Source organism: Arachis hypogaea, chromosome 7 (genome assembly GCF_003086295.3).
Source record: "Arachis hypogaea cultivar Tifrunner chromosome 7, arahy.Tifrunner.gnm2.J5K5, whole genome shotgun sequence".
In the NCBI taxonomy this organism is placed as follows: Eukaryota; Viridiplantae; Streptophyta; class Magnoliopsida; order Fabales; family Fabaceae; genus Arachis; species Arachis hypogaea.
In genome coordinates, this window is record NC_092042.1 from 4,292,115 (window position 1) to 4,317,728 (window position 25,614).

Genomic DNA, 25,614 nt, shown 5'->3' on the forward strand with positions numbered 1-25,614 from the left:
CTCCCTTCCTCCCTTAACACCACCACTCGCAGTAACAATCACCTCAACATCAACAGCAAGCAAGCAACAACAACAACAACCCTAACACATACTTCGCTCTCTCCCCATTGCAGCAATAATCTTAACAGCAACAACAATTTCAACTGCAAGAGCACCATTAAGGACCACCGCTACCATCATCGAAATCTCAACAAAGCCTGGAATAGCCGCATCCTCTCAACTCCTCAGTCTTTCTCTCTTTATATTTATATATGCATGTTATGTGTTTGTGTAAATGTCTGTGTGTGTGTGAATGAATATTATTATTGTTATTGTTATGGTCCTCCAAGAAGAGAAAAAAAAGTAGAAAAAAGAGAGAAAGAAGAACAAGCAAGGTTAGGTTTTGAATGTGCAGGTTCTTTTATTGATTCTATTTGAAATTTTGATGGTGTTGTTTCTGTTGTTATTGTTGCTTTTGCTACTGCAATTAGGAAGGCAGAAGAAAAAGGAAGTGTGCGTTGGGGAGAGGAGTTATGATGGGAAGAGAGAGAGAGAAGGGGGCTGCGATGGAGATGGAGTGTGCATTGGGTAGGGGAAGGGCTGTGATGGAGAAAGAGAGGGAGGGGGAGTGTGTGTTGAGGAGGGAGGGGAAGGAGGGCTGCAGTGGGGAGGGAGATGGAGGGGGAGTCTGCGTTGGGAGGAAGGGATTAGGGTTTGGGGGATGGTTTGCCAGGTCACCAAAATGCGGTGGCCATGTCAGCATTGTGCTTGTCGGAGATTTGCTCCGACGAACTCGGGGAGACACTTGTCAAATTTTAAAATCTTTTAGGGACTATTTTTGTCAATAACTAAAGTTAGTTATTATTTTGTCAGCACCAAAATCTTTCGAGTACCGATTTAGTATTTACCTCTTTTTATAATTATATAATATAATAACATCATGAAAATAAATAAACATCATTATTATATATTATTATTAAAATTGTAATGGGGTATATAAATGATTACATTATTCTAATATAATATCATACTCTATTTAATTATACGGTTTACACGTTCCAAGTATATGATGATTTCCAAAATAAAGTAGTAAATATAAAAAGAGTAATACACCAAATAGGTCCCCAAGGAATTTACGATCGAACAGATTTGTCCATAACAAAATTTAACTAAAATTTTGACCCTGATATTTTTAGTTATACACTAGATACGTCCTATGGCAGTTTGACCCGGTCAGGACGTTCTACGTGGAGGTTAATGGGCTGACATATCAGGTTAACTGCCATGTGACACCTTCAGGACAATTTAGTCCCCATCCAAGTTGAACAAAACGACGTCATATTGGATCATGAGGCGAATGACTTCGTTTCATGGAAGACAAATTCATCCCCACCATGGAAGGCAGAGTTGCGAAACGGCAACGTTTTAAATGGGAGACCTATCTCTCTGTTCGAGGGGACCTATCTGCCTGATGATTATGCTTCTATTGGGACTTATTTGTTTGATAACATAATGTTAGGGGACCAATCTGACCTATAATTGGTGACATTACCCTTAAATATATTCATTGCTCTTTTTTGGTTTCATTGAAAACACATGTTGATGTATCTAGACCTGGTAGCTTACAAAATTCTAATCCTCCCTCTCATGACAATCAAATTGAAGATTCTCCTTCACATGTCACAAAAAAATATCTCAGGCAATCCTAAAGTATGCTAATTTTGAATGACTTAATGTGTATGTTGAACGATGGCTTGGAGGAGAGAGTGAAGCAGTTGGAGGATCTATTGTTGAAGAAGAATGAGGATAGCCAAGTTGTGAAGAAGCATACTGTTTTTGCTTTGTTTAGGGGGTATAATAATTGAGGGTATTGGTAGTTGTAGTTGTGTTTTGTATGTATGTGGTGGTTGTTTAGACAAGTTTTAATCTGTGTTGATTATCAAATTGTTAGATTAAAATGTCTCATTATATTTAGATGAATATGCATGAAATCAATTGTGGTGAAATAGTATAAAAGAAACATGTTGCTTTTGGTTTGTTTCATCCATTTATCCCGGTGTTGGAATAAATTTGAACAATCTAGATGCTGTGCCACTGGTTGCAACTCCCATATTCTCAGCATTAACACTCTTCTGAGCCTTGGGCCTGATTACTGTTTACTTTGGACGTCTAAAAGGTTGCTGAACCTGAAATTGACAAAATTATTATGAGGATGTTTCATACAGATTTCAACATACGCATTAAGTCATTCAAAATTAGCACACTTTAGAATTGTTTGAGACATTTTTTTGTGAAATGTGAAGGAGAATCTTCAATTTGAGTGTTATGAGAGAGAAGATTAGAATTTTGCAAGCTACCAGATCTAGATATATCAGCTTGTGTTATCAATGAAACCAAAAAAAATAATGAATATATTTGAGGATTATGTCACCAATTATAGGTCAGATAGGTCCCCAAACATTAGGTTATCAGACAAATAGGTCCCTATAGAAACATAATCATCAGGCAGATAGGTCCCCTCGAACAGGTAGATAGGTCTAGTGGGGACGAATTTATCCTCCACAAAACAACGCCATTCGCCTCATGATTCAATATGACGTCGTTTTGTCCAACTTGGATGGGGACTAAATTATCCTGGAGGTGACATATGGCAGTTAACCTGGCACGTCAGTCCATTAACCTCCACATAGGACGTCTTGACGGGGTCAAACTGCCATGGAGACGTATCTGGTGTATAAATAAAAATGTCAGGATCAAAATTTTAGTTAACTTTTTTTTGGGACAAATATGTCCGACCGTAAATTTTTTAGGGACCTATTTAGAGTATTACTCATATAAAAAAGAATCAATAATTCCCACCAAGGCCTAGCTAACCTTAAAGTTAAAATGTTTAAAAACAAAATATTGGCTTGGAAAAATATTAATCAATTTTGTTTGATTCTTTTTTAATTCTTGTGTCTTCCTATCTTTTAAGCTCTATACGTAATGGCTAATTTGTAGTAGTTAATCTATATATCGACAACTATTACCCTAGTATAAGATAGATAGATAGATAGATAGATAGATAGATAGATAGATAAATAGATAGATAGATAGATATAGATCATACCTAAAATGGTCTTTAATTAAAATTTTTAATTTGTCTCATATTAGTTTTTCACTTTTTAAAATGACTAAATATAATCTTTATTTTTAGAAATGTAAATTCTCATTAGTTCAAAAGTCACCAAACGTTTTAACGTTATTGATGTGTGCAGTTAAATGCCAAATTGACATATTTTTTTGGGGCGTCATGGTAGCCAACACGACCTGAAAGATACCCGAAGCCCATCCCACCCGGTTTCACATCCGAAAGAAGTCTTAGCTTCTTCTCCAAACACCATAGTTGGCTGCACTGCGCGTTCCTCATCTTCAACCAAGCTTTGCCTCTTGTATTGGATCTTCCAATTATCTCTTCACGCTACTGCTGGTTGCTCCAACTTCATTGTCACGTGCTTCACCGTGATTTGACAGCTCTTCCTATTTCAACTGTTGCGCCGCACTTGCACTTCGCGTTCCCATTTGATGACTCCTAATTGGATCCAGGTCTGCTTCTCTGCTCTACTACAATAATGTTGTTGCGGTTATACATCATATCCGCTCTCTGCCTCTGAAGATCCGGTTCGAGTCTTCCTTCGCAGTTCACCACTTCTCATCGGTTTGCGTGTGGTGCTAGGAGCTCTCTTCCATCGAAAAACGATGGCTCCCCCAAATGTGGAACTTGCTGCTACAATAATAGAGAAAGGCGACATCACCAGCTGCTGGAGAGAAGGTCACCAAAGATGATGACAGTTTGTTTAACGACATCCTTCAAGTTAAAGGGCCTAATTGCAAAAAACGACGTTGTATCATGTTACAGTCTCTCTTCTTCAAATAAATTAAAGTAGTGGCGAAGAAGAAGAGAAGCATTAATGGGCCCCGCAAATTTTAGGTTCAACACAATAATTTTAGCTATCATCTCGAATACGACACCAACAATGATTTCGAAATAATTTTTTTTTTTCAAAACAACGATTTCAACTATCATCTCAAATTGAATTCTTACTAAAGTTTTGTGACCTGCATTATATATAATTTAAATTTAATGTTCAGATTATGGTCAATGGCCTTCTCTTTCACTCAACTTTCACTAGAGTTCTTATTTAAATTTTCTTGACTTCTATTACAACCACCTATCATGGCTCATGCATAAGAGCAAATAAGACAAGCTTCACAGATGAGATGACGAACAATAGAGAAGAGGAAATGAAAAACATACCAAGATAAATGATGAAGATGAACATTTTGGGATTAGGGCTTTATAAGTGTGAATGGATTAATTTGGATATTTTAACCAAATTTTGGACACCAATTTGAGTCGAACTTCTCGTGTGTCCACACCAGCATGCACTTAATTGCAAACTTGACACTTAACTGTACACATTAGTTAAAATGTCTGATAATTTTTGGACTAACAAAAATTCACGTTTCTGATAGAAGAAGATACATTTGGTCATTTTAAAAAGTGGTTGGGAGACTAATCGAAGGCAAGTTGAAAATTTCATGGACCATTTAAGATACTTTCTCTCTCTCTTAATAAATAATTTTATAATATAATATTAAATTTTTTATAATTAAAAGATAAAGAACAAATCCGATCCTTAACTTATTAACCTCTAAAAAAAATTAAATGTAACAACAAATTCTTTCTTTCGTAAGGTCGGTTATATGGATCAAACAATATTTATTGTGTCGTATCATATATCATGTCTATATTAGGATTGTTGACACATAAATCTCTTTTGATCACCTCATGTATAGGTTTTTCAAGTCTTGCTCTACTATTTGCCACCTATTCCCCTTCCATCACATGTCCAAACCACCTTTGGTGAGATTCTACCATCTTTTCTATAATGGCCGTTGCTTCAACCTTTTCTCTTATATATTTATTCCTTATTTTGTCCATATATGTATAGTCTCTCATCCATCTTAGCATCCTCATCTCTGCAGCACTTAATTTGTGTTCATGCTTACCCTTTACCATTCAACACTCTGTTCCACATATAATATTGTCGATCTAATGGAAGTGCAATAAAATTTTTCTTTAAGTTTTAATCGTACTTTTTAATTATATATAAAACCAGATGCATTCTACCATTTTGATCAGTTTGCTTGTATCCATATTTTAAGTCCTTCTCAATTTTCTTATTATCTTGTATATAATACACTTAAGATACTTAAAATACTTTATTTGTAGTAGGATATTTCTTCAAATTTTACTTTTGCATTGTTATTTCTCTCTTATCTACTAAATTTACATTTCGTATATACCGTCTTATTGTGATTTTATGTTCAACCTATATTTCTCTAAAACTCTTTTATACAATTTTAACTTCTGATATATTTTTTTGTTTAAAAGAAAGGATTTAAGTATTTTTTTTATATAATTCTCTTGTGTCAAAAGATATGTAAACATACATTCTACTTATTAGACCTAATATAGTCACTGAGGGAGAAGTGTAATTGATGTATGCATTCACTCAAATGTTATTACCTTATTTTGCCTTTAATTAATTTTTTAGGGTTTAAGGTTTATATTTAGGAGGGTTCAAGTTTTTTATTTGTATGATACAGACATACAATAATTTGCTCTAAGATTATTGAAGGGACTACATTTTGCGTATGTGTTTAACAGCCTCTAAAAGTATGTTTTAAGACATGCTTAAAAAGCCAACAACTAGCCAGATATAAGAAAATTATCTTTAAAATTTAAATTCGAGACAATTAGAAAAAATTGCTTACCATATCAGTCGACCAATTCAATATTAATTAGCGTATAACGATAATGCAAGTAATTAAAAAGTTTATTTTATTTCTCTTTGAAATTATTATCCTGTATTTGTATATATTAAGGATGAATGACATGACATTTTGACTTCTAACAATTATTTCAGATTCTTACAACATTGTTAGTTGCATTGTAATAATCCATGTTCTTTTCAATTTTTGTTTTTTAATGGGAAATGTCATAGTATAATGTATTGCATGCGCATTCATACAATGCAACAAAAAATTTTCTAGAATACATTATAAGAATGTTTTTTTTATTATTTGAAGGAAAATACGAGGCATATCATAGAAATTAAAGTCATCGCTCAAATATATAGTTAATTATCAATTAATTACACAACGAGAAGGAAAGTAATAAAGTCAATATATTAAGGTTTAATTACGATTTTGAATTCTATAGTTCATTAAATTTATAATTAAGTTTCTATTTTTTTTAATTAAATTTTTATGTTATTTTTAATTTTATAATTAAATTATTTTTATGTGAAAAAAATTAAAATTAACATAACATTCTTTTTAAAAAATATATAATCAAATATTTAATTAAGTTCTAATTATGGATACTTTTAATTTGTGGATAAATATTCCGTTGATTCTAATATCTTTTACATTGGCAAAAACTTAATTACGAAATTAAAAATAACGTAGGGACCTAATTAAAAAATGAGAAAGTCTGGGGACCAACACTTTTATTAAAATCTAGTTAGCACTTAACCAGTAAAAGAAAAGTGAGTACTCCCACATCATTTGATGAAATCTCACACTATTAAAAACACCAATAATAACTAATTGATGGCTACAAATCACAAAATTTACTGGTTCTCTAACACTCTTCTTGAAAAAATTATAAAAATTTAATTACAAATTTAATAAAATTAAAAGAACCAATAGCATTATTAAACTTGACATTAAATCTCTAAGTGAAACTTCTATTCTATTTTATATAATTCAGTATTATTTATTGTTGTATGTTAAAAAAAAGGAATTGATTGAATTTCTCAACAATTGATGAAGCATTATTTCATTAAGATTTTTCTATTCTATTATTGTTGAAAGATATCAGATCTTGAATATGATGCAAAGCTTCAGAGAGAGGGAGAGAGAGAAAAGGGAAGAATCGAAAAGAGAGGGAGAAAAATTTAGAATGTTATTGAATCAAGCTCTTGTGTATAATTACAGTTATATATATATATATATATATATATATATATATATATATATATATATATATATATATATATATATATATATATATATATATATATATATATATAATAGCTAAGCATAACCAATAATTGTTAATTAGGCATAACTGTCTAACAATCATTCTTCTAATTTGTATAGTCTACATGCTCATCTATGTTGGTTATTGTGGACTCACATACATTGTCATGTTTCCTCAAACACAAGGTTGGTGAGATAGCAACCTTGAGTTTGTCACAGCAATCAAGGAACAATGGGCAAGGAACTCCTTTGGTTAGAACATCTGCAAGCTAAGCAGATCCTAGACTATGGTTGACCCAAATAGTGCCCTTGTCTACATAGTCCTGGATGAAGTGGAGGTCCAACTTAAAATGCTTGGATTTAGAGTGAAGTATTGGATTAGCAGCCAGTAATACAGCACTTTGATTGTCACAAAAGAGCTGAGGAGTAGCAGTTAAGGGGTATGGCAGCTCAGTTAGCATGTTCCTGATCCAAACCACATCAGCCATAGCTATTGCCATGGATCTATATTCTGCCTCAGTGCTAGAGCGTGCCACAACAGTTTGCTTTTTGGATGACCACGAGACTGGATTGGGACCAACGAAGACACAAGTCCCACTAGTGGACTTGCAATCATCAGGGTCACTGTCCCAATCTGAGTCACAATAAGCCAGGATAGGCAGATTCCTCCCTTTCTTTAAATGCAAGCCATGAAGCAGAGTGCCACTCAGATATCGAAGAATGTGCTTCACCACCTTCCAATGGTCCTCATTTGGGGACTGCATAAATTGACATACTCAATTTACTGAGTATGCAATTTTAGACCTGGTCATAGTCAGATACTGTAAGCTACCAACTACACTTCTGTAGAGGGAAGGGTTATCAAAAGGAGCACCCCCGGTGGCAGTGAGTTTCAGTATGGAGCAAGATTTGCAACCTTACAGCCCTGCTTTCTTCAGTATATCCTGAATGTATTTGGTTTGTAAAAGGGAGAGACCTTCATCTGCTGTCTTGATAACCTACACGCCAAGAAAATAATGCAAGTCCCCAAGGTCTTTGAGAGCAAAGTTGAGATTGAGCTGCTGAATGACTTGACTAATGGTAGAGCCAGAGTCACCAGTGAGAATTATGTCATCAACATAGACAAGTGCATAAAGCTTGGACTGAGGGGTAATTTGTGTAAAGAAGGAAGTATCTGATTTGGTGGGGGTGAAGCCCAAGCGCTTGAAGGCACCCAATAGTTTTACATACAAGATCCGAAGGGCCTATTTTAGACCATAGAGAGCCTTGGTCAGCTTACAAACCAAGATTCCATCTCCCTGCTCATAGTTCTTTGGCTGGGACATATACACATCTTCAAATATGTCACCATTCAAGAATGTGTGTTTGACATCCAACTGCTTGATAGACCAGGAGTGTGCAAGAGCAAGAGATAACATAATGCGAATCGAAGCGGCTTTCACTACGAGACTGAGCGTTTCCTTGTAATCTAGCCCTGGTCTTTAATGAAAATCCTGGGTAACCAACCTGGCTTTATATTTGTCAATGGATCCATCAGCATTGTACTTGATATGAAACACCCACTTGCTACCAATAGGCTCCCAATTTGGTGGCAATTTCACCACATTTCAGGTGTGGTTCTGCATGAGAGCGGAGTACTCAACATCCATGGCAGCTCTCCATTTTGAATCAGAGAGGGCTTGCTTCACTGAGGTAGGCTCAAATTGAGCATGAAGGGCTCGGGGCTTAAAAATGCCCAATTTACCTCTCGTAATCATGGGATAACTATTCTGAGTCACAGGGTTGATAGATAGAGATAAGACATTTTCAAAAAACTGAGTGAAGATTGGGACGACTTGAGCAGCAGGTGCATCTAAGAGTGTAGTTGTTGGGGGGTCAAATTCACACAATGAGGTATTTGAGGGTGAGAGTGTTTGGAGAAGTGAGGAATTAGTAGGAGGTTGATGAGTGGTGTTAGTGAATAGACATGAAGAAAAAGAAGGAGTGACTGTTATGTGGAACGTTGATGTTGTAGCAAAAGAGGAGCAAAAGGGGGAAGATAGGGAATGGTGGGGAATGAGGGATTGTCATCAGAGGCTCTGGTGATTTTGGGTGCAGGCTGAAAGGGGGGAATTGAGTCCTTGAAAGGAAATTGAGTCTCATCAAAGATCACATTTCTAGTTATCACAACATTTTTGGATGACAATAGGCACTTGTATCTTTTTTGCAAATTTTCATAGCCAAGGAACACTACTGGTTCAGATCAAAACTGAAGCTTGTTGTGGTTATACAGCCTCAAGTGAGGATAGCACAGACAACCAAAAACTCTTAAGGCATCATAGGGAGGCTTCTTGCCAAACAGAATCTCCATTGGTGTTTGGTTTGGTAGTGTGGGCGTTGGTAGTGCATTGATCAGGTAGACAGCAGTTTGGAAGGCTTTACCCCAAAACTTTGTTGGCATTCTAGCTTCAACTAAGAGTGTGAGTCCCATCTCAACCACGTGGCAGTGCTTACATTCAGCATTGCCATTCTGTTGAGGAGTGTGAGGGCAGGAGAACCTGTGAATCACTCCACGAGACTGCAAAGAATTTGACAAACTAACATATTTAGGTGCATTGTCACTTTGAAGCATTTTAAGCCTTATATCTAATTGTAATTCTACTATTTGCTGAAAATAATTAAACACTGAATTGAGTTGAGATCTAGTTATTAAAAGGTAAAGCCAAGTGTATTTAGAGAATGCATCAATAAAGTTTACAAAATAGACATTTTCATTAAAGTCAAGGGAGGGAGCTGGTCCCCAAATATCTGAATAAACTAGTTGTTATGGAGCTGTGTACACTGTCTTGGAATCAATAAAGGGTAATTGGTGTGATTTTTCTGAACATCAAGAAGAACAAACAGACTTAGGAAGTGAAATTGACTTGTTACACCTTTGCAAGACTGCAGAGAGGACTTTATTTGAAGGGTGGCCTAAACGAGCATGCCACAGCAAGGAACCACTAGCTGGTTCAATATTTGTGAAAAATGCAGCAGCTGCTTCAACACTGCTTTAAGTATTTGCAAGGTTGAAATTTAGAAAGCGGTAAAGACCTTTATCAACAACTCCCTTGAGAACAACTTCTCTAGTTTCCTATGATTTAACACAACAACAATCATGATGAAATTCAAAATAAATATTGTTATCACAGGAGAATTTATAGACACTCATAAGGTTCTTGGTGATATTTGGTACATGTAAAAGTTTCTGCAATAATAATTTTTTACAACTCAAATCAGTTTTAATTAATGCATTTCAAACAAGATTGATATGCAAACTTGTACCATCCCCAGTTATAACTCGCTCATGACCTGCATAATCTGCTTGATCTGTCAAATTTCTTGCATCATATGTCATGTGATGAGTGGCTCTAGAATCAAGATATTAGTCTTGATCTTGAATAGGTGGTGAATTGGTCAGAACATTGCTTAAGTTGGCTCTTGGAGCTATATTTTTTTGAGAGGTAGATTTAGCATTGTCTGCCCCATTATATCTATACCAAAAGTGAACTGTAGTATGGCCTGATTTGCTGCAGAGCTAACACTGAGTTCTTGAGGGCTGGCCTCTATTTTCTTCCTATCCTATTCCTTGCCTTGCATCATAATTTCTGGATTTAGCATACTGACCTCTATTTCCTTCATATCCGCTTCCTAGCCTTGTATTATAACTTCTGAATTCAGCATAGTTTCTATCATAATTTCTGTTTTCACCATAGCCTCGACCATAGCCTCCTCGCATTGTTCTGCCACCATACATGCTTCTTGAACCTCTGAATGCAACTCTGAAACGCCCTCTAGTGCCTTCTCTACTGTTGTGATAGGCTAAATTTACTTGTATAAATTGCTCAGACTTTCTGTATTTCTCTAACATGCTTTCATGAGATAACAATACTGATTCCAGCTCAGGAATCGTGATTCCTTCAAGTCTTGTTACAATTGATATGATTAAAGGCACAAATTCTTCAGTTAAACTGTGTAAAATAGCATTCATGTCATCATCATCTTTTACCTATTCACCAACCAAGATTAGTGCATCAACTATGCTTTTTATCTCCAGTAAATACTTGCTCACCGAACCCGAGATCTTGATCGAGTTGTGTCTGTTCTTGAACTGAATCACTTTTGCCTTAATGTGAGAAGAAAAATAAGCTTCTAGTTGCTTCCAGGCTTGATACGTGAACACACACCCAACTATTCTTGTTGTAAATGGTTTGGTCATCAATGCAAGCAACTAGGACTTCAACAGTGCATCCTGTCTCTTCCATCGCGTATACTCAGGATTGATAGATTCAGAACCAGCAAGATACATCATTGGAATGTTCTCACTAGTGAGATGATCAAGGAGTTCATTTCCTTCAACTGTTGATTCGGCTTGATCCTTTCATTGCAAGAAGTTATTTTCATCGAGCTTTATTGAAATCGGTATTTCTGTGAAAGTGTTCGATTGTGCAGCAGAAGCCATGATTTTTAGATCAAGGCTCCTATACCATAAAAGGTATCAGATCTTGAATCTGATGCAAAATTTCAAAGAGAGAGAGAGAAGGGAAGAATCGGAAAGAGAGAGAGAAGAGTCTAAAATGTTATTGAATCAAGTTCTTGTGTACAGTTACAGTTAGGACATATATACAGTAGCTAAGCATAACCAATAATTGTTAATTAGGCATAACTATCCAACAACTATTCCTCTAATTTATATAGTCTACATATTCATCTATATTGGCTATTGAAAACTCACATACACCATCAATTATATTATTATTAGCATATTTTTATTTTCTTAATCATCGTCTTATTGTAAACCCGGAAATAAAAGCAATTGGTTAATTAAGAACTGTTTTGATACTGGTAGAATAATATTCAATGCCATACATCTCTCATTTAAATAAAAAATAAATATTAGATTATATTAAATAGAAATAAAGGAAAATAAATTTATTTAATCATGTGCCAAAATCGTGATAAAAATAAATAAATAAAATAAAATAAAAATAAAAAGTACTTTTGTAAAATTATTTTTATATTGAAAAAATTCGCCACAATTAGTTTCAAGTCGTCACCTTTCCTAATAAAATATTAACGCTTTCAACTGTGGCTATTTATTTTCTGTCACATGCTCAAAAACTACATGAAACTAATTATTGGAGCTCGATCTATCTATGGCTATTCTACAGAAAGTGGAAGTCTTATTTTGCACGTGTATATGATACAGAAATTTGTTTTGGCCTTTTATATATTATTTTTATAAATATTTTTCCCATTTGTAATTATTGATGATTTTTATTAGTCACAAAATGATAATGTATAACATGTTTTAGGTTTAATTTATCATTTTTTGTCTCATCAGTTGGATTAGAGAAGTTAGGTACCAACGTGAAAATTAATTAAAACCATAAGCAGATTAATTTTTTTAAGTAACAATTTTAAATTTAAATTTCTGAAAATAAAAAATTTGATCATTGGGAAACCTCGAACATGAAATTTTTATTTGGTTTTTAATATATTTTTTGTAGTGAAATTTATTAGTCTCGAACATGTTTTTATCCTTAAAAAAAAGATAAATAGACTTTTAATCTTTATTGCAAAGACAATTAAATTTCCCACGTAATTTAATTGATTAAGAATACATATACATTTTATTTTTCGAATTCGGCATAAAAGATTTATATGTCTCTCATTTAAAAAAGTTAAAAACTTTCGTATTTGTAATAAGTTTAGTGGATGACTTAGTTTGTGAAAAAAATGCTTTTATGTTTTTTGTTCTTGTTTTTTAAGAAAAAATGTATGTTCTTTTATCATGACCAAGAAGTGATCATTTTGTTTTTGGTTTATTTTATGTGCTTTAATTTTTTTTTTTTAAGTGATCATTTTCTTTTTGGTTTATTCATATGTTTTTTTTTTTCGTTTTATTTCGCTTTCTTTATATATGTGTTGTAGTTCTTCCAACTTAGTCAATGAAAAAAGGGTTACGAAACACTGTTTACATACCTGGCAAAAGAAATTTAAGGTGCGTTTTGATTTGCGTTTTTATTTTTTATTTTTATTTTAATATTTTTTTGTTTTTAAATTTTATAAAAAAATTAAAAATAGTAAAATAATAAAATTTTATTTTTTGTTTTTATTTTTTATTTTTATCTTTTTTTTACAAAATTTAAAATACAAAAAATACTAAAAATGAATATAAAAAATAAAAATATAAATCAATGGCACCCTAAAGTTTCTTCAAAACCGTCTTAACTTGAAACTTGAAAGCTTCATTCGATGTATATTGCGTGTCGGTTGTATAATTGACATTGCAAAAGTCAACCATTTTTATATATAAATTTTAATTTTAATGCCTTCAGATAAAATTAGTCGGCCCCCAAAAATATTGAACACTTCTCATTATTGTTCCTACTTTAATTAATACTTATTCAAATTAGGCATATAATTAGAACTATCATGTGTTTTATTTTAGGTTTAATTATTTTAAAAGTATTTATAATTTTACGAAAACCTTACTAATTAGTTTGGGTTTTATATAGTTTAAAAAATTATAATTAACTGTTATATTAGATAAAAAAATTCAATTAGGTTTTTTAAATATTTTTGTTAAAATATTTTTTTTTGTATTTGATATAGGATGAATTATAATTTTTTTAAATAATTGTATTTTTCACTTTTTTTTTCCATGAAAAATAACAATTAGCTTAATAAGTATTTATTATTTAATTGTAACTTTTATCTAGTATAGAGAACTATTTATAAATTTTTAAACTGTAATGACTTAACTAATTAAATAAAAATGTGATAGAACTCTAAAAATTAACAGTTAACCTTTATTTTATAGTAACATATTCTTTTGGCATTCATTTAAATTTGAACCCCCCCCCCCCCAAAAGCATTTAATTTTGGATGAAACCAAAATAATATTGGATAACAACTTATTACTTGTTTAATAAGCATTTCATGATATTAAAAATGCATTCTAATTAAAAAACTAAAAAAATTACTTTAGTTTTGCAAGAAATGTGTATTATTAGTGTAAAATTTTAACTCAAATCCAATTGTATTGTATATATACTGTTACATACCTAAAAGTAATTTATTATTATTAATTCATTATATATCAAAAAAATCTTACAAATATTATTGATAATGTAAAACTAATTGTTTGTGCATAGTAATTAGGGTTTAGTTAAATCCTAATAACACATGTTAAAGTTATTAGTTAAAAAAATTATAAAAAATATTTAAAATTTAATTTTCAATGTATTTATTGATAATTATTGTAATAAAAAAATTGCAAATTTTTATTAATAATATAATAGTCTTAACATGTACCTTAAATACATATACTATTAAAATCCTAATATATAATTAATTAAACGAATTAACCTGTCATTTGACTTTGCAATTTACACGTACCTAAAAGTAAAAACAGCAAATAATAAATGAATTAATAGCAATTAAGGGCACGTGAAGGTTATAGCTTTGGTCATAAACCAACAACTAAAGATTTTTCACTAATATCATATCCTATGACGAAGGGAACTTTTGGGTTTTGGCTTTATGACGAGTGCCTTTAATTTTCACAGACTTTCTCCTTCGAACCAATTTTTAATTATTCTTTAATTATGAATATTAAATGAATAATGAATGAATTAGTTCTGCGCATTATTATTGATCAGTATTAAATTATTAATCAATCTATATATTTAATAGAAAACAATAGTTTAATTTTGATGTAATAATATATAATATAAAATTCTTTATACAAATATTTAATTGGATTTATATTTTAAATAATAAATTTAAAAGTTAATTATTTCTGTTAATATAATAATATATAATTAATTATCTGTATAAAATAATTTTATAGTGACAGTAGTACATGAAAATTAAATTTTAAAAACAATGCTGAATAAAATATATAGTAGAATAGTCAACGAATTCAAGCTTATTAGGTGTGGGTGAGTTTGACTGTTTGCTACTTGCTAGGATATCACGTTCATATATTTTTTCAATGAAGCCTTATGTATATTATTGGTAGATAGAGTAATAAAATATTGAGTAGTGTTAATTTAATTCTATAAACATATGTGTGACTTAATTAATTAAGTAGTTTGATACAATGATATCAGGTTTCTCTTGTTTAGATCCAGTGAAATCCGAAACACATCATTGATCATTAGTACTTGATTTTAGTTTCAATTATATTAGCAGCGAAGACAAATATAGTAGATCAATTTTGGGTATGATTATTAGTAGTGTTTGATTATTAGGTTTGATTATTAAATAAATTGGCATGAAATCACTCATTCTAAAAGTTGAAGTTAATAGAAAAAAGTAATATTAATGATTATATTTTTTATATTTTTTTTAAGCAAGAATTTTTTTTGAGTTTGTTTGATTTTTGTATAGACATTTTTTTCTTATTTATTTATCTTATACTATTTTTTACTTTTAGAATTCACCAAAAATCGAAAATTCTTAATATTTTAGACACATAGTTTTGATACCATGCCATTAAATTATTTATCCCAAAAATTTAAAAAAATCAAATAAACTCAAAAAAAAATTTATTTAAAAAAAATATTAGAGATATAATTATTAATATTATATTTTTTTGTTAATTTAATTTTTAAAATGAGTGATTTTATGATAACTTAACGAATGATATAATTGATTTAATTTAATATTTATATATATCGCACTCTCTCATCTCTCGAGTTTTAAGTGAGCTAACTTTTAATTTTTACCACCTAAACCAAGAAAATCAAACCTACTAATTACATACATACTATATATTGTGAACTTTTATTAGGTTTGAGTTACAAAAAGGTACAAGTTAATTAATATAATAAGGTCAAGGTAATAAATATAATAAGCTTGTGTATTTGTTGTTGTTTATTAATAGTTGTTATTATAAAATTATTTATTTAAAAATTTAAACTATTGGATAGATCAGAGATATATGAATAATATATATCACACATACATCTTATAATCTTTTTCAAATTCGCATAAATATTTAGATTTTTTTTTGTTTATCTTATATTTAACATTTTTTAACTTAAGAGGAATAGAATTTTAAATCTTTTTATTATTGAAATTTTAATGCTTTATCATAAAATTCAATTAAGAAATTAATTTTTTTCATTCAATATCAACCAATTTTTAATATTATTTTTATTCTAAATTATAAATTTTAAATTCTAAATTCTAAATTTTTTAAAAAATAAAATTAAAAAGTTTTACAATAAAAATTAACTAATTTTTTTATCAAAAATAAAAAAATTTATTACTTAAATAAAAGTTGAATCCACGCTGAACTTCAATACGAGGATGAAATAAAAATTTTTAAGAGAAAAAAAACTAAACATTTATAAAAGACAACAAATTAAATTTAATAGTAAAAAAGAAAAGTAATATTTTTCATTTATATTAATTAATATTAACCAATTAAAAATTAATTATCTATATTTCTTCCATTATTTGTTATATAAAAACCTTATTATGGCCTCAAATAAGACACATAAATTGTTATGTGGTTATTATTACTTATTACTATTACAAGTCTAACCGAGAGAGAGAGAGAGAAATATTCAAAGCCGGCATGGATGACCAGACCACCGACCGGCCCAAAAATACCAAAAGAATATTTAGAAATTATATTATAAAGTCAACATTTCCAATTTGGCCAACACTCTTTCTTCAACCTTCTATTCTTCTTCTATATATACACTTTCATATTTCTCTAACCTCTAATAATAATTTTCATAATCACTTTCTCAATTCTTCTTAGCTTCAATTCTTCTCCTTCCTTCTCATCAAATTAAATGGGAAATGTAGTGATTTCTCCACCATGCTTTCAACCTAATTTTAGTACTACTAGTTGTTGCAACACAAAACCGTCACAACAAGTCAAGCTTATATTTTGGGAAGGAACATCAAGATCCATAAACAATGATAACAAGAACAAGAACAAGAAACATATGGTGGCTGGTGAGATCATGTTTGAGTTTCCAGATAAAGTTGTTTGCCATGCAGATTCATTCTTCATAGGACACCCTATTCCAATTTTATCCTTTGATGATCAACTTCTACCCGGTCAAACCTACTTTGTTCTCCCCATTGATCTCTTCTCTTCTCAAACTCTCTCAGCTTCTACCCTTGCAGCCCTAAATTCTTCGTCGTCGTCGTCGTCATGCCCTAAAATCAATAATAATAGGTCTCCCATCAAATTTGGGGCATGCCCTTTTGAGTATATTAAGGGTGACAATGGAAGGGCTTTGATTAAGGTGATGCCGGAATTTATAACAAGTCTCATCATCAATAATCAACAACAAAAAGAAGAACAAGAAGGGAATAATAATAATAATGGATCTTTTCTTTGTAGTACTCCTGAATTGCAAAAGCACTATGAACAGCTTGTGATGAGGTCTAAGGAGCAGGTTTGGTCTCCTAAGCTTGAAACAATATCTGAATACAAGATTAGGTTTTCACCATGCAGATTCATTGGTTTAGAATGGAAGGAAAAAGAAGAGAAACATCAAGAAATTTTCACTAGATAGTTGTTAATTAATTACCTTGTTTTTTTTTTTAATTTTGATGTATACCATATACTAACAATTCGTACAATATAAAATATAGGAAGAATTTTAAGTATACTGAAAACATCGGTGTTTTAGTTATTTTAATTATGGATCTAAATTATAAAAAATATTTATAATATATATTAATTGAAATTAACGGTTAAATTAATTGGGACACTAATATTTTCGATACACTTAAAAAAAATTTTATAATATATATTGGATAGTTCTGTTGCTCTATTTACTTTTCTATTCTTTTAATTTTTTAAACATACTTTTGTGGAAATTATGATGATGCGATGAAAATTAATTAGTTGTCTGTTGACTAATTCTTGGTGTACAAAAAGAATCTTCAAAATTGTTGTTGTTTTAATTTCCAATTTTGGATAATGTTTAATTAAGTATGAGCCTCAATTAAATAGTCTAACTATAGTAGTATACATTAGATTTATTTATTAATAGTCATAGTAGTTATATATGCAAGTGTATGTAAAAGTGTAAAAAACTACATTATCTCTTTCTCTCTTTTTCTTTTATCTGATTTATTTTCTCTCCAACTTGTGGTCATATACAATTATATTCTTAAATTCTTTAAAATTTAATTTCCAGTTATCTTACTTCAATTATTATTGTAGTTAATTCCATTTATATTCAATACATTATTATATCAATCAATGCAAACTGAAGAAGTAAAAAACTTTTAGACTCTCTATCTATTAGCTTGGTTAATTGAAGAAGTAGAGATTTAGGATAATAGTTAAATGGTCTCTGTGTAATCTTAATTTTACAGATTTAAATAGTAAAAATAATCACTAATTTAATTATTAAATTAAGTCGTATAAATTACATTCTTTAAATATATAGTTTTTTTTAATTCTACATTAACATAAAATGTTTGTGCATCATGCTATTTCTTTTAGCTTAGTTAATTGATTACTAGATAGGTAATATCATGTCAAATTTTCTCTCTTCTTTGATTGATTATATTAATTATTGGTACTAAATAACTAATTTATTATCATATGTATTTAAAAGTAGTTTTATCTAGGTTTCTTAATTATTATTATTATTATATAAGAAAATGATACCATTAATTGCCTTTCAAATTTATTTATTAGACATTTATCTCGTGTTTTTTCTTAAAATTAAATGATTATTAAATTTGATAGTTTTAAGATGGACCATCCTTACGTCTCAAAACGGATCATTAACTTCCAATGCCCTAACCCAGTATTCGAATTCAAATTCTTCTCTTATCTTAACTAAATAAGATAAAATACGAAAACTACTACCAGATAATAAAAGGAGAGTCAAAAGTCCCTCGGGTACGTTACTCATTTCATGCACTTTATACCTCTCAGATTTATTTTGACTTGGCCGTCAGAGTGTCTTTGCAGGTATCAACTCCCGCCGCTCCAATCAGACGATCCGACAACCGTCTTGACTCGCAAGCCCCCGACCAGAAGCTTCTAGTACAATGCACATGTACAGTTTCATACTATAACACATCAATAATACACAGTATATGATGCATGGTTGAATGATATGACTAGCTCTTTGTTAGGGAATTATTGAATAAAATCAGTTTCTCTATCTAATCTGTTTTCTGTTTTCTTGTTATGGTAGTTAGAATCTGTTAGCCCTTTTCCTTAGTTAGTTGCTACTGTAACTTTAATTTCTCTTGTATTTCAAGTTATATATATTCTATATTCTATGTTCTCTTCTCTTTAAACAAGAAACTCTATCTCTAGCTAGTTCTTAGTTCACACAACTGCATGCCATAACTGTAATATATAGTTTCATTCCTTTGCATAATGTTGAGTTTAATGGAAAATATATGCTTCAAGTTATTATTCTTTTGCATTCTATCACTTCTGCAATTTGAAACATTTATGCTATGTAGTAATAAAGAATCAGCTACACCAATCAATAAGTTACTAAATAAAAATACATATTTAGTATTTTATATAATTTTCTATTATATTAATATAAAAATTTGATTAATTGTCTATATATTATAATTTATTATGATAAAATTAAGGGCAATTTACTTAAATAAATAAAGTGGGAGAGTTATTTACGTAAATGTGCAAATCTGTTTGTTGTTACGTTTTTGTGCAAAACCGGATTTATATGTAAATCGTGGCAACCCACCACGGTTTCTAAACATTCATAAACCGTGGGAGGTCACCACGGATTTCGAACAAATGGTTTTACATGTAAACCGTGGTAGGTCACCACGGTTTACGAAGGCAAATCGGCGTGCATAAACCGTGGGGAGTCACCACGGTTTATGAGGAAACAATGTTGAACGTAAAACCCGGTAACCCACCGCGGTTTACGTGTATCTACATATATAAGTAATCCGCTGAAGGCAGGGACGGATTCATTAGCAACATAAGGAAGAAAGTGGGTTGATTGTTGTAGAGAGAATTTGGGAAAAGGTTTGGAGGCAGCGAAGGAGAAGTGGGTGGTGGGGCCAATGGAGGATGAGGATCGATTGTACCGACTAAATGGCATCGCTCACGTGGCAGGATATATCGACGAAGAGGTTAGTTACTGTTATTGTTATTATTATTGTAATTAAATTTAATTCTAATATAGCAATTGATATGTTAGTAGGAATATTGCTAGTAAATATTTTTATTTTATTACGTTTATTTGTTTTGTGATTCTGATTAATATAATTTACATAAATATTAATGTTATTATCGGTATTGTTAGTAATGCATATTTTATTATGCTTATTTATCTTCTTAGTGTGGTTAATAGTATTTTTGCACAATATGTTATTATCATTATTAATATTTTATTCAAAGATTTTTTTTCATGTACTTAAATTGTTAATTTGTTGTAGTGAGTGCACAGTTTTCTTAGCTTCAGTATTTAATACACGATAACAGAATCCATGAATTTAATGTGCACAGTTTTCTTAGCTTCAGTATTATGTATGTTGTTGTTTGTAATGGTTGTATGTTAAGGGATTTTATTACCAACGTTTTGCAGCCTAGTAGGGTTATTACAGCCGTTAGGCGGCAGCAGAATATGCCCTTACATGACCGGATTATACCGTATCTGGAGACTGCGGGCTTGTATCATCTTGCTAGGCTAAACAGTCAGTGGTTCTGGGTTGATGAGTCTCTGCTTAGCGCATTTATTGAGCGGTGGCGTCCGGAGACCCACACGTTCCATATGCCGTTTGGTGAGTGCACCATTACTTTACAGGATGTTGCGTATCAGCTGGGTTTGCCGATTGATGGTGCACCCGTTAGTGGGTGCTTGACTGAGTTTGAGAATCTGATGGAACACGGTAGACCAGCATGGGTGTGGTTCCGGGAGTTGTTCGGGGAGTTACCTCCACAGAGTAAAGTGAAGCAGATGACAGTGTGCTACACCTGGTTCCACGAGAGGTTCCGTGTTCTCCCTCCCTGCAGATGCTACTGATGAGACCGTGCGTGTATACGCACGCGCTTATATCCTGATGCTGTTGTCGTCTCAGCTGTTTGCAGACAAGAATGCAAACAGGGTACACCTTCGCTGGTTGCCTTATTTGGCATCATTGGATGACTTGGGCAGATATAGCTGGGGCTCCGCTGCACTAGCCTGGTTGTATAGGTGTCTTTGTCGTGGTACAAACAGAAACGTCGTTAACTTGGCTGGGCCGCTACAGCTACTACAGTCTTGGATTTTCTGGAGGTTTCCCACTCTGAGGCCCACTGGTTTTGACCGGTTCGGTTTTCCGCTTGCTTCTAGGTATGGTTTAAAAATATGTGTTCATAAATTGTAAAAATTGCTAGTGTTATGGTTTGTTTTGACATCATTTCAATTTAAATTGTAGGTGGGCCGAGTTTGTTCCGAGGAACGATGCAGGGGCACAGAGATTAGTTTCCGCACGCCTTGCACTTGATCGTTTGCGTGTCCACGATGTGAGTGATTTATTTTTTACTGATGGTCGAACTAGTTTTTCTTACATGGCACTGCCTCAGGAACGTCTTACTGTTTCTATGCAGTTTGTGTGGGAGCCTTATTCTTCTGCTGATGTTGCTGCTGTTATTTATCCGGAGATACTAGCTGATGAGCACCGACGGCTATGGACGGCCGTCACTAGCCTGATATATTTTGCTGCGATCAAGTGGCATCAGGTGGATAGGGTTCTACCCCAGTTCGGCGGTGTTCAGCATCTCCCAGATGTAGCTCTGAACATAGATTGGCTACATGCGAAGGATGGTAGGGGTGGGGACCGGTGGTTTCCTACATATTATCAGGAGTGGCACCAGCTTTGGGAGAACCGGCATCAGTCAATCATATGGATCGATCGAGTCCTCGACCCTGGTCCATCAGCAGATTACCTAGAGTGGTGGTGCCGTGTGGCGCGCAGGTTCCTATCCCCAGATGTAGCATTTCAGGATCCGAGGCCGATTGTGTTGACTGAGGAGGCGCGTCACAGAGGGTCGTCCCAGGCACCTCCTAGAGTGCATGTTTATGACAGACCAGATAACAGACGAGTCGATAGGCGTCGCCGTATTGGGACCCGGACCACCGATCGCGAGTGGAGGGAGTTTGCCGACCGATTGGAGCAGGATGTTCCTGGAGCTGAGGCTGGGGATCCAGTGGACTACCGTGTTCCTCGACGTAGAGGCAGACGGTCACCTGCGCGGCCTGACCGTCGAGGTGGGCCTGATGGAGGACCATCCGAGCAGGGGGGCGGCACTGGTCACGTGGCCGCTGAGGATGTAGTTGGATCAGCATCAGCCATGGATCAGCCGACGTTCGACGTGGGTTCTAGCTCACAGCTGTTTGGGAACGTGAGCCCATATGGTTTTGCCGAGTTTACGACCGCGGCTGTTGGGGTGGACATTGCTGATCCTGTTACTGAGTCCGAGTTTTACAGAGACATAGCTGACATGCTTAGGGATGATGATCAGACCCATTATAGGCCACAGATGCCTGAGGAGCATGCCCAGTTTGGTGCTCAGCAGCCAGGCAGTGACGATGTTCAGGCTCAGTTGGCAGTTGACCTGAACGAGCCAGCAGTTTCGCCGTCCGACCCATGGTTTGCTTTAGGAGGGACACCTGCCTCCGCTTTCAGCGTGGCTCCCGCACACCCCACAGCACCAGCGGCAGATCACAGACCTAGGCGGGTTAGACGTCCTCCTTTGTGTGGCACCGGAGGGCACTTGCTTGGCCAGTTCGACGATGATGACAGTGACACCATTGAGGATTCTGATTAGTTATGTTATATGTTCCTGTCCATTACTTTCTTTGTTTATTTATGTATTGATCATGGTAGTTTCGTTATGTATTGAGCATGCTAATTAGTTTATGTATTGTGCATGCTTGTTAGTGTTTATGGATTTCAGACTTATTGTTAAATATTATTTATCTTTTGACCATGTAGTGAGTGCCTGCTTCAGAATATTTGATGTGTTCCTGTATGGTTTATATTATAATGCACATTATGAAAGATATCTAAAGTGGTTTAATGAAACTGATAAAATAAAACGAGTTTATTATACTGAGATTTCGTTGTTGATGAAACACGTTGAAAGTGACATACTTAACCAACGACGCATTACTAACATTATTTAGAGCACGAAACAAATGAGACAGCATAGAAGAGGGTTACACAACATGAGATCTACGCATCCCCTCCACCACTTTGTGATCGCTGGTGACAGTTCCTTCGCGTATGCCCAGGCTGACGGCATAACCCGCAATGCTTCGGCTGATTCTCTTGAGACTGATCCATGCTTCCACGGATCCTGCTTGCCTTTGGATGACCTTCCTTTGCACGCCGCAGATTAGGGTCAGGAATAATGGTTGGGCCACCATATGGAGGCCACAGGCCTTCAGGAATAGGTGGGAGAAACCCCTGCTTGTAAACGTTGAACACCTCAGTCATACGATACACTTCGTGAACATATGACGCCCAGTTTAGCCGGGAGTAGGCGCAACAGGCAATGGCGTGGCAACATGGATAATGCAGCGCCTAGAAGTGACCACAGTCGCATCGGTGATCTTTAAGGGAAACTCTATAGCTACCAAGAGAGAACGACCCCGTTGGTGTTGTCTCAGCCACGGTGTACTCGGACTGATGCCTGTCGTATAATGTCACAGTAAAGCACCTGGAGTCTCTAAGGTTCCGATCAATAGCCTTGACCAATGCCTGACAGAATTCATGGCCGGATCCGAGTTGTGCCTCTGCTGTCTGTCCCCGGACCACAAATAGCTGAGCAAGCCTCCCGTAGGTTGACTTAACCAACGATGTGACCGGGAGGTTGCGAGTACCCTTTAGCACGGAGTTCACACATTCACTGATGTTTGTGGTCATGTGCCCGAACCGTCGACCAGCATCCTCATGTTGGGTCCATTTGTCATACTCCATACGGTTGGCCCAGTCACACATTGCTGGATTCTCAGTCCGCATGATGTCGAACCAGTAGTAAAACTCACCCTCAGTCTTGGCGTAGGCAGCATTGACCAGTAACCGCCTTGAGTCCTTACCTTTGAACGTTAGGGCGAAATTCGCTGCCACATGCCTTATACAGTAGGCCCGGAAAGCACGAGGAGGCAGCCATCCAGTCTCAGGTGCCTCAAGGGCCGCCTTGATCCCATTATGCCTGTCTGAGATAACAAGGATACCCTCCTGAGGAGTCACATGCTCTTGGAGGTTGGACAAGAAGAATGACCACGACTCTGCATTTTCCCCCTCCACAAGGGCGAATGCTATCGGCAGGATGTTGGAGTTTCCGTCCTGAGCTATCGCCAACAGGAGCGTCCCTCCATACTTCCCATACAAGTGGGTACCATCAATACTGACGAGTGGCTTGCAATGCCGGAATGCCTCGATACAGGGTGGAAATGTCCAGAAAAGTCGGTGAAAGTACACCGTCGACTCATCAACCGCACCACCAATCTGAACCGGAGACGTCTTCAGCACCGTGATTGTTCCCGGCATTGTCGCCTGGATCCCTAGCATCCAATGGGGCAACTCCGCGTAAGACTCTTCCCAATCTCCATATATTTGTGCCACTGCCTTCTGCTTAGCCAACCAGACCTTCCTGTAACTAGGCCTGAAACCGTAATCAGCTTCTGTCGCTTGTTGAAGTACCTTTACCGTAACCGCAGCATCCGCCCTAACCATAGGAAGAATCCTCGCACATATAACGTTATAATCCAGCTGACGGTGATCACTTGAAATAGAAGTTGCGAGGCACGTGTGTGGCCCGTTGTACCTCCTAACCTCCCAAGTTCCCTTTCGTGCACGAAGCGCTACACGAATCAACCAAGTGCAACCCTTGCCGAATTCCTTGCATTTTCCATGATACTTCAAATGATCCGATTCGAGGACTCTGTACTCAACACCTCGCCGGATGCTATAGTCCTTCACACTGAGCACAGCTTCATCTTTACTCTGGAACGATTGCCCAATCTCAAATTCTGCAGAAGATCTACCCACTCTGTTACCACTGTCTTCCTGTTGACCAAGAGCTTCCAAGTTTAGTATGGAGAAGTGTGGAGGGTATTGATGAGAAGCAGAACTTGAAGGCCGATGCTGCGCATGTGGATCGCCGCCTGTGTTTTCGTCACTGTCACCATCGATATCAACAGGCTCCTGGTCAGACTCATCGTCACGCATTGCATTCTCTACTTGATCAGGTCCACCAAAGTCTTCGAGATAAGGCACGAGGCCACCACCGGTGACCACAACGTTGGGAGGCTCAATGACTGCTGCATGCTCCAAAGGGACAGTACCAACAACCTCCGTTTGTTCTAAGTCAGCCGCAAAAGAAGGTGATTGAACCGGCGGAAGATGCGGTCTGACCGCAGGCATCGAACTAGATGCACCACCCGCGGAAGCTACGCAAGGAACTGGAGCGGATGCCCCAGAACTATCGACACCAACCTCCAACTTCGCGAACAACTCATGGATTCTGATCTTCGGAAAACT

General features: G+C 34.6%; 2 protein-coding genes across 2 annotated transcripts; both read left to right on the forward strand.

Annotated features, from left to right (window-relative positions):
* The first annotated feature begins 16,800 nt into the window (after window positions 1-16,800).
* Window positions 16,801-17,745, forward strand: LOC112702099 (uncharacterized). Its single transcript, XM_025753006.3, has one exon. The coding sequence runs from the start codon at window positions 16,908-16,910 to the stop codon at window positions 17,640-17,642; it is 735 nt and encodes a 244-aa protein (XP_025608791.1). The 5' UTR covers window positions 16,801-16,907; the 3' UTR covers window positions 17,643-17,745.
* A 163-nt stretch (window positions 17,746-17,908) lies between these two features.
* LOC112703907 (uncharacterized) lies at window positions 17,909-23,056 on the forward strand. The gene is made up of 4 exons (XM_025755529.3): window positions 17,909-20,214; window positions 20,670-21,416; window positions 21,502-21,589; window positions 21,674-23,056. Exons 2-4 carry the CDS (start codon window positions 21,145-21,147, stop codon window positions 22,892-22,894), a joined length of 1,581 nt encoding a protein of 526 aa, XP_025611314.1. The 5' UTR covers window positions 17,909-20,214; window positions 20,670-21,144; the 3' UTR covers window positions 22,895-23,056.
* Window positions 23,057-25,614: the final 2,558 nt, after the last annotated feature.

Coding starts and splice junctions, on each gene's coding strand:
- LOC112702099 (XM_025753006.3), top strand. CDS start 16,908: ATGGGAAATGTAGTGATTTCTCCACCATGCTTTCAACCTAATTTTAGT.
- LOC112703907 (XM_025755529.3), top strand. CDS start 21,145: ATGCTGTTGTCGTCTCAGCTGTTTGCAGACAAGAATGCAAACAGGGTA. Junction 21,417..21,501: donor GGTTTTCCGCTTGCTTCTAG/GTATGGTTTAAA, acceptor TTTAAATTGTAG/GTGGGCCGAGTTTGTTCCGA. Junction 21,590..21,673: donor ATCGTTTGCGTGTCCACGAT/GTGAGTGATTTA, acceptor GTTTCTATGCAG/TTTGTGTGGGAGCCTTATTC.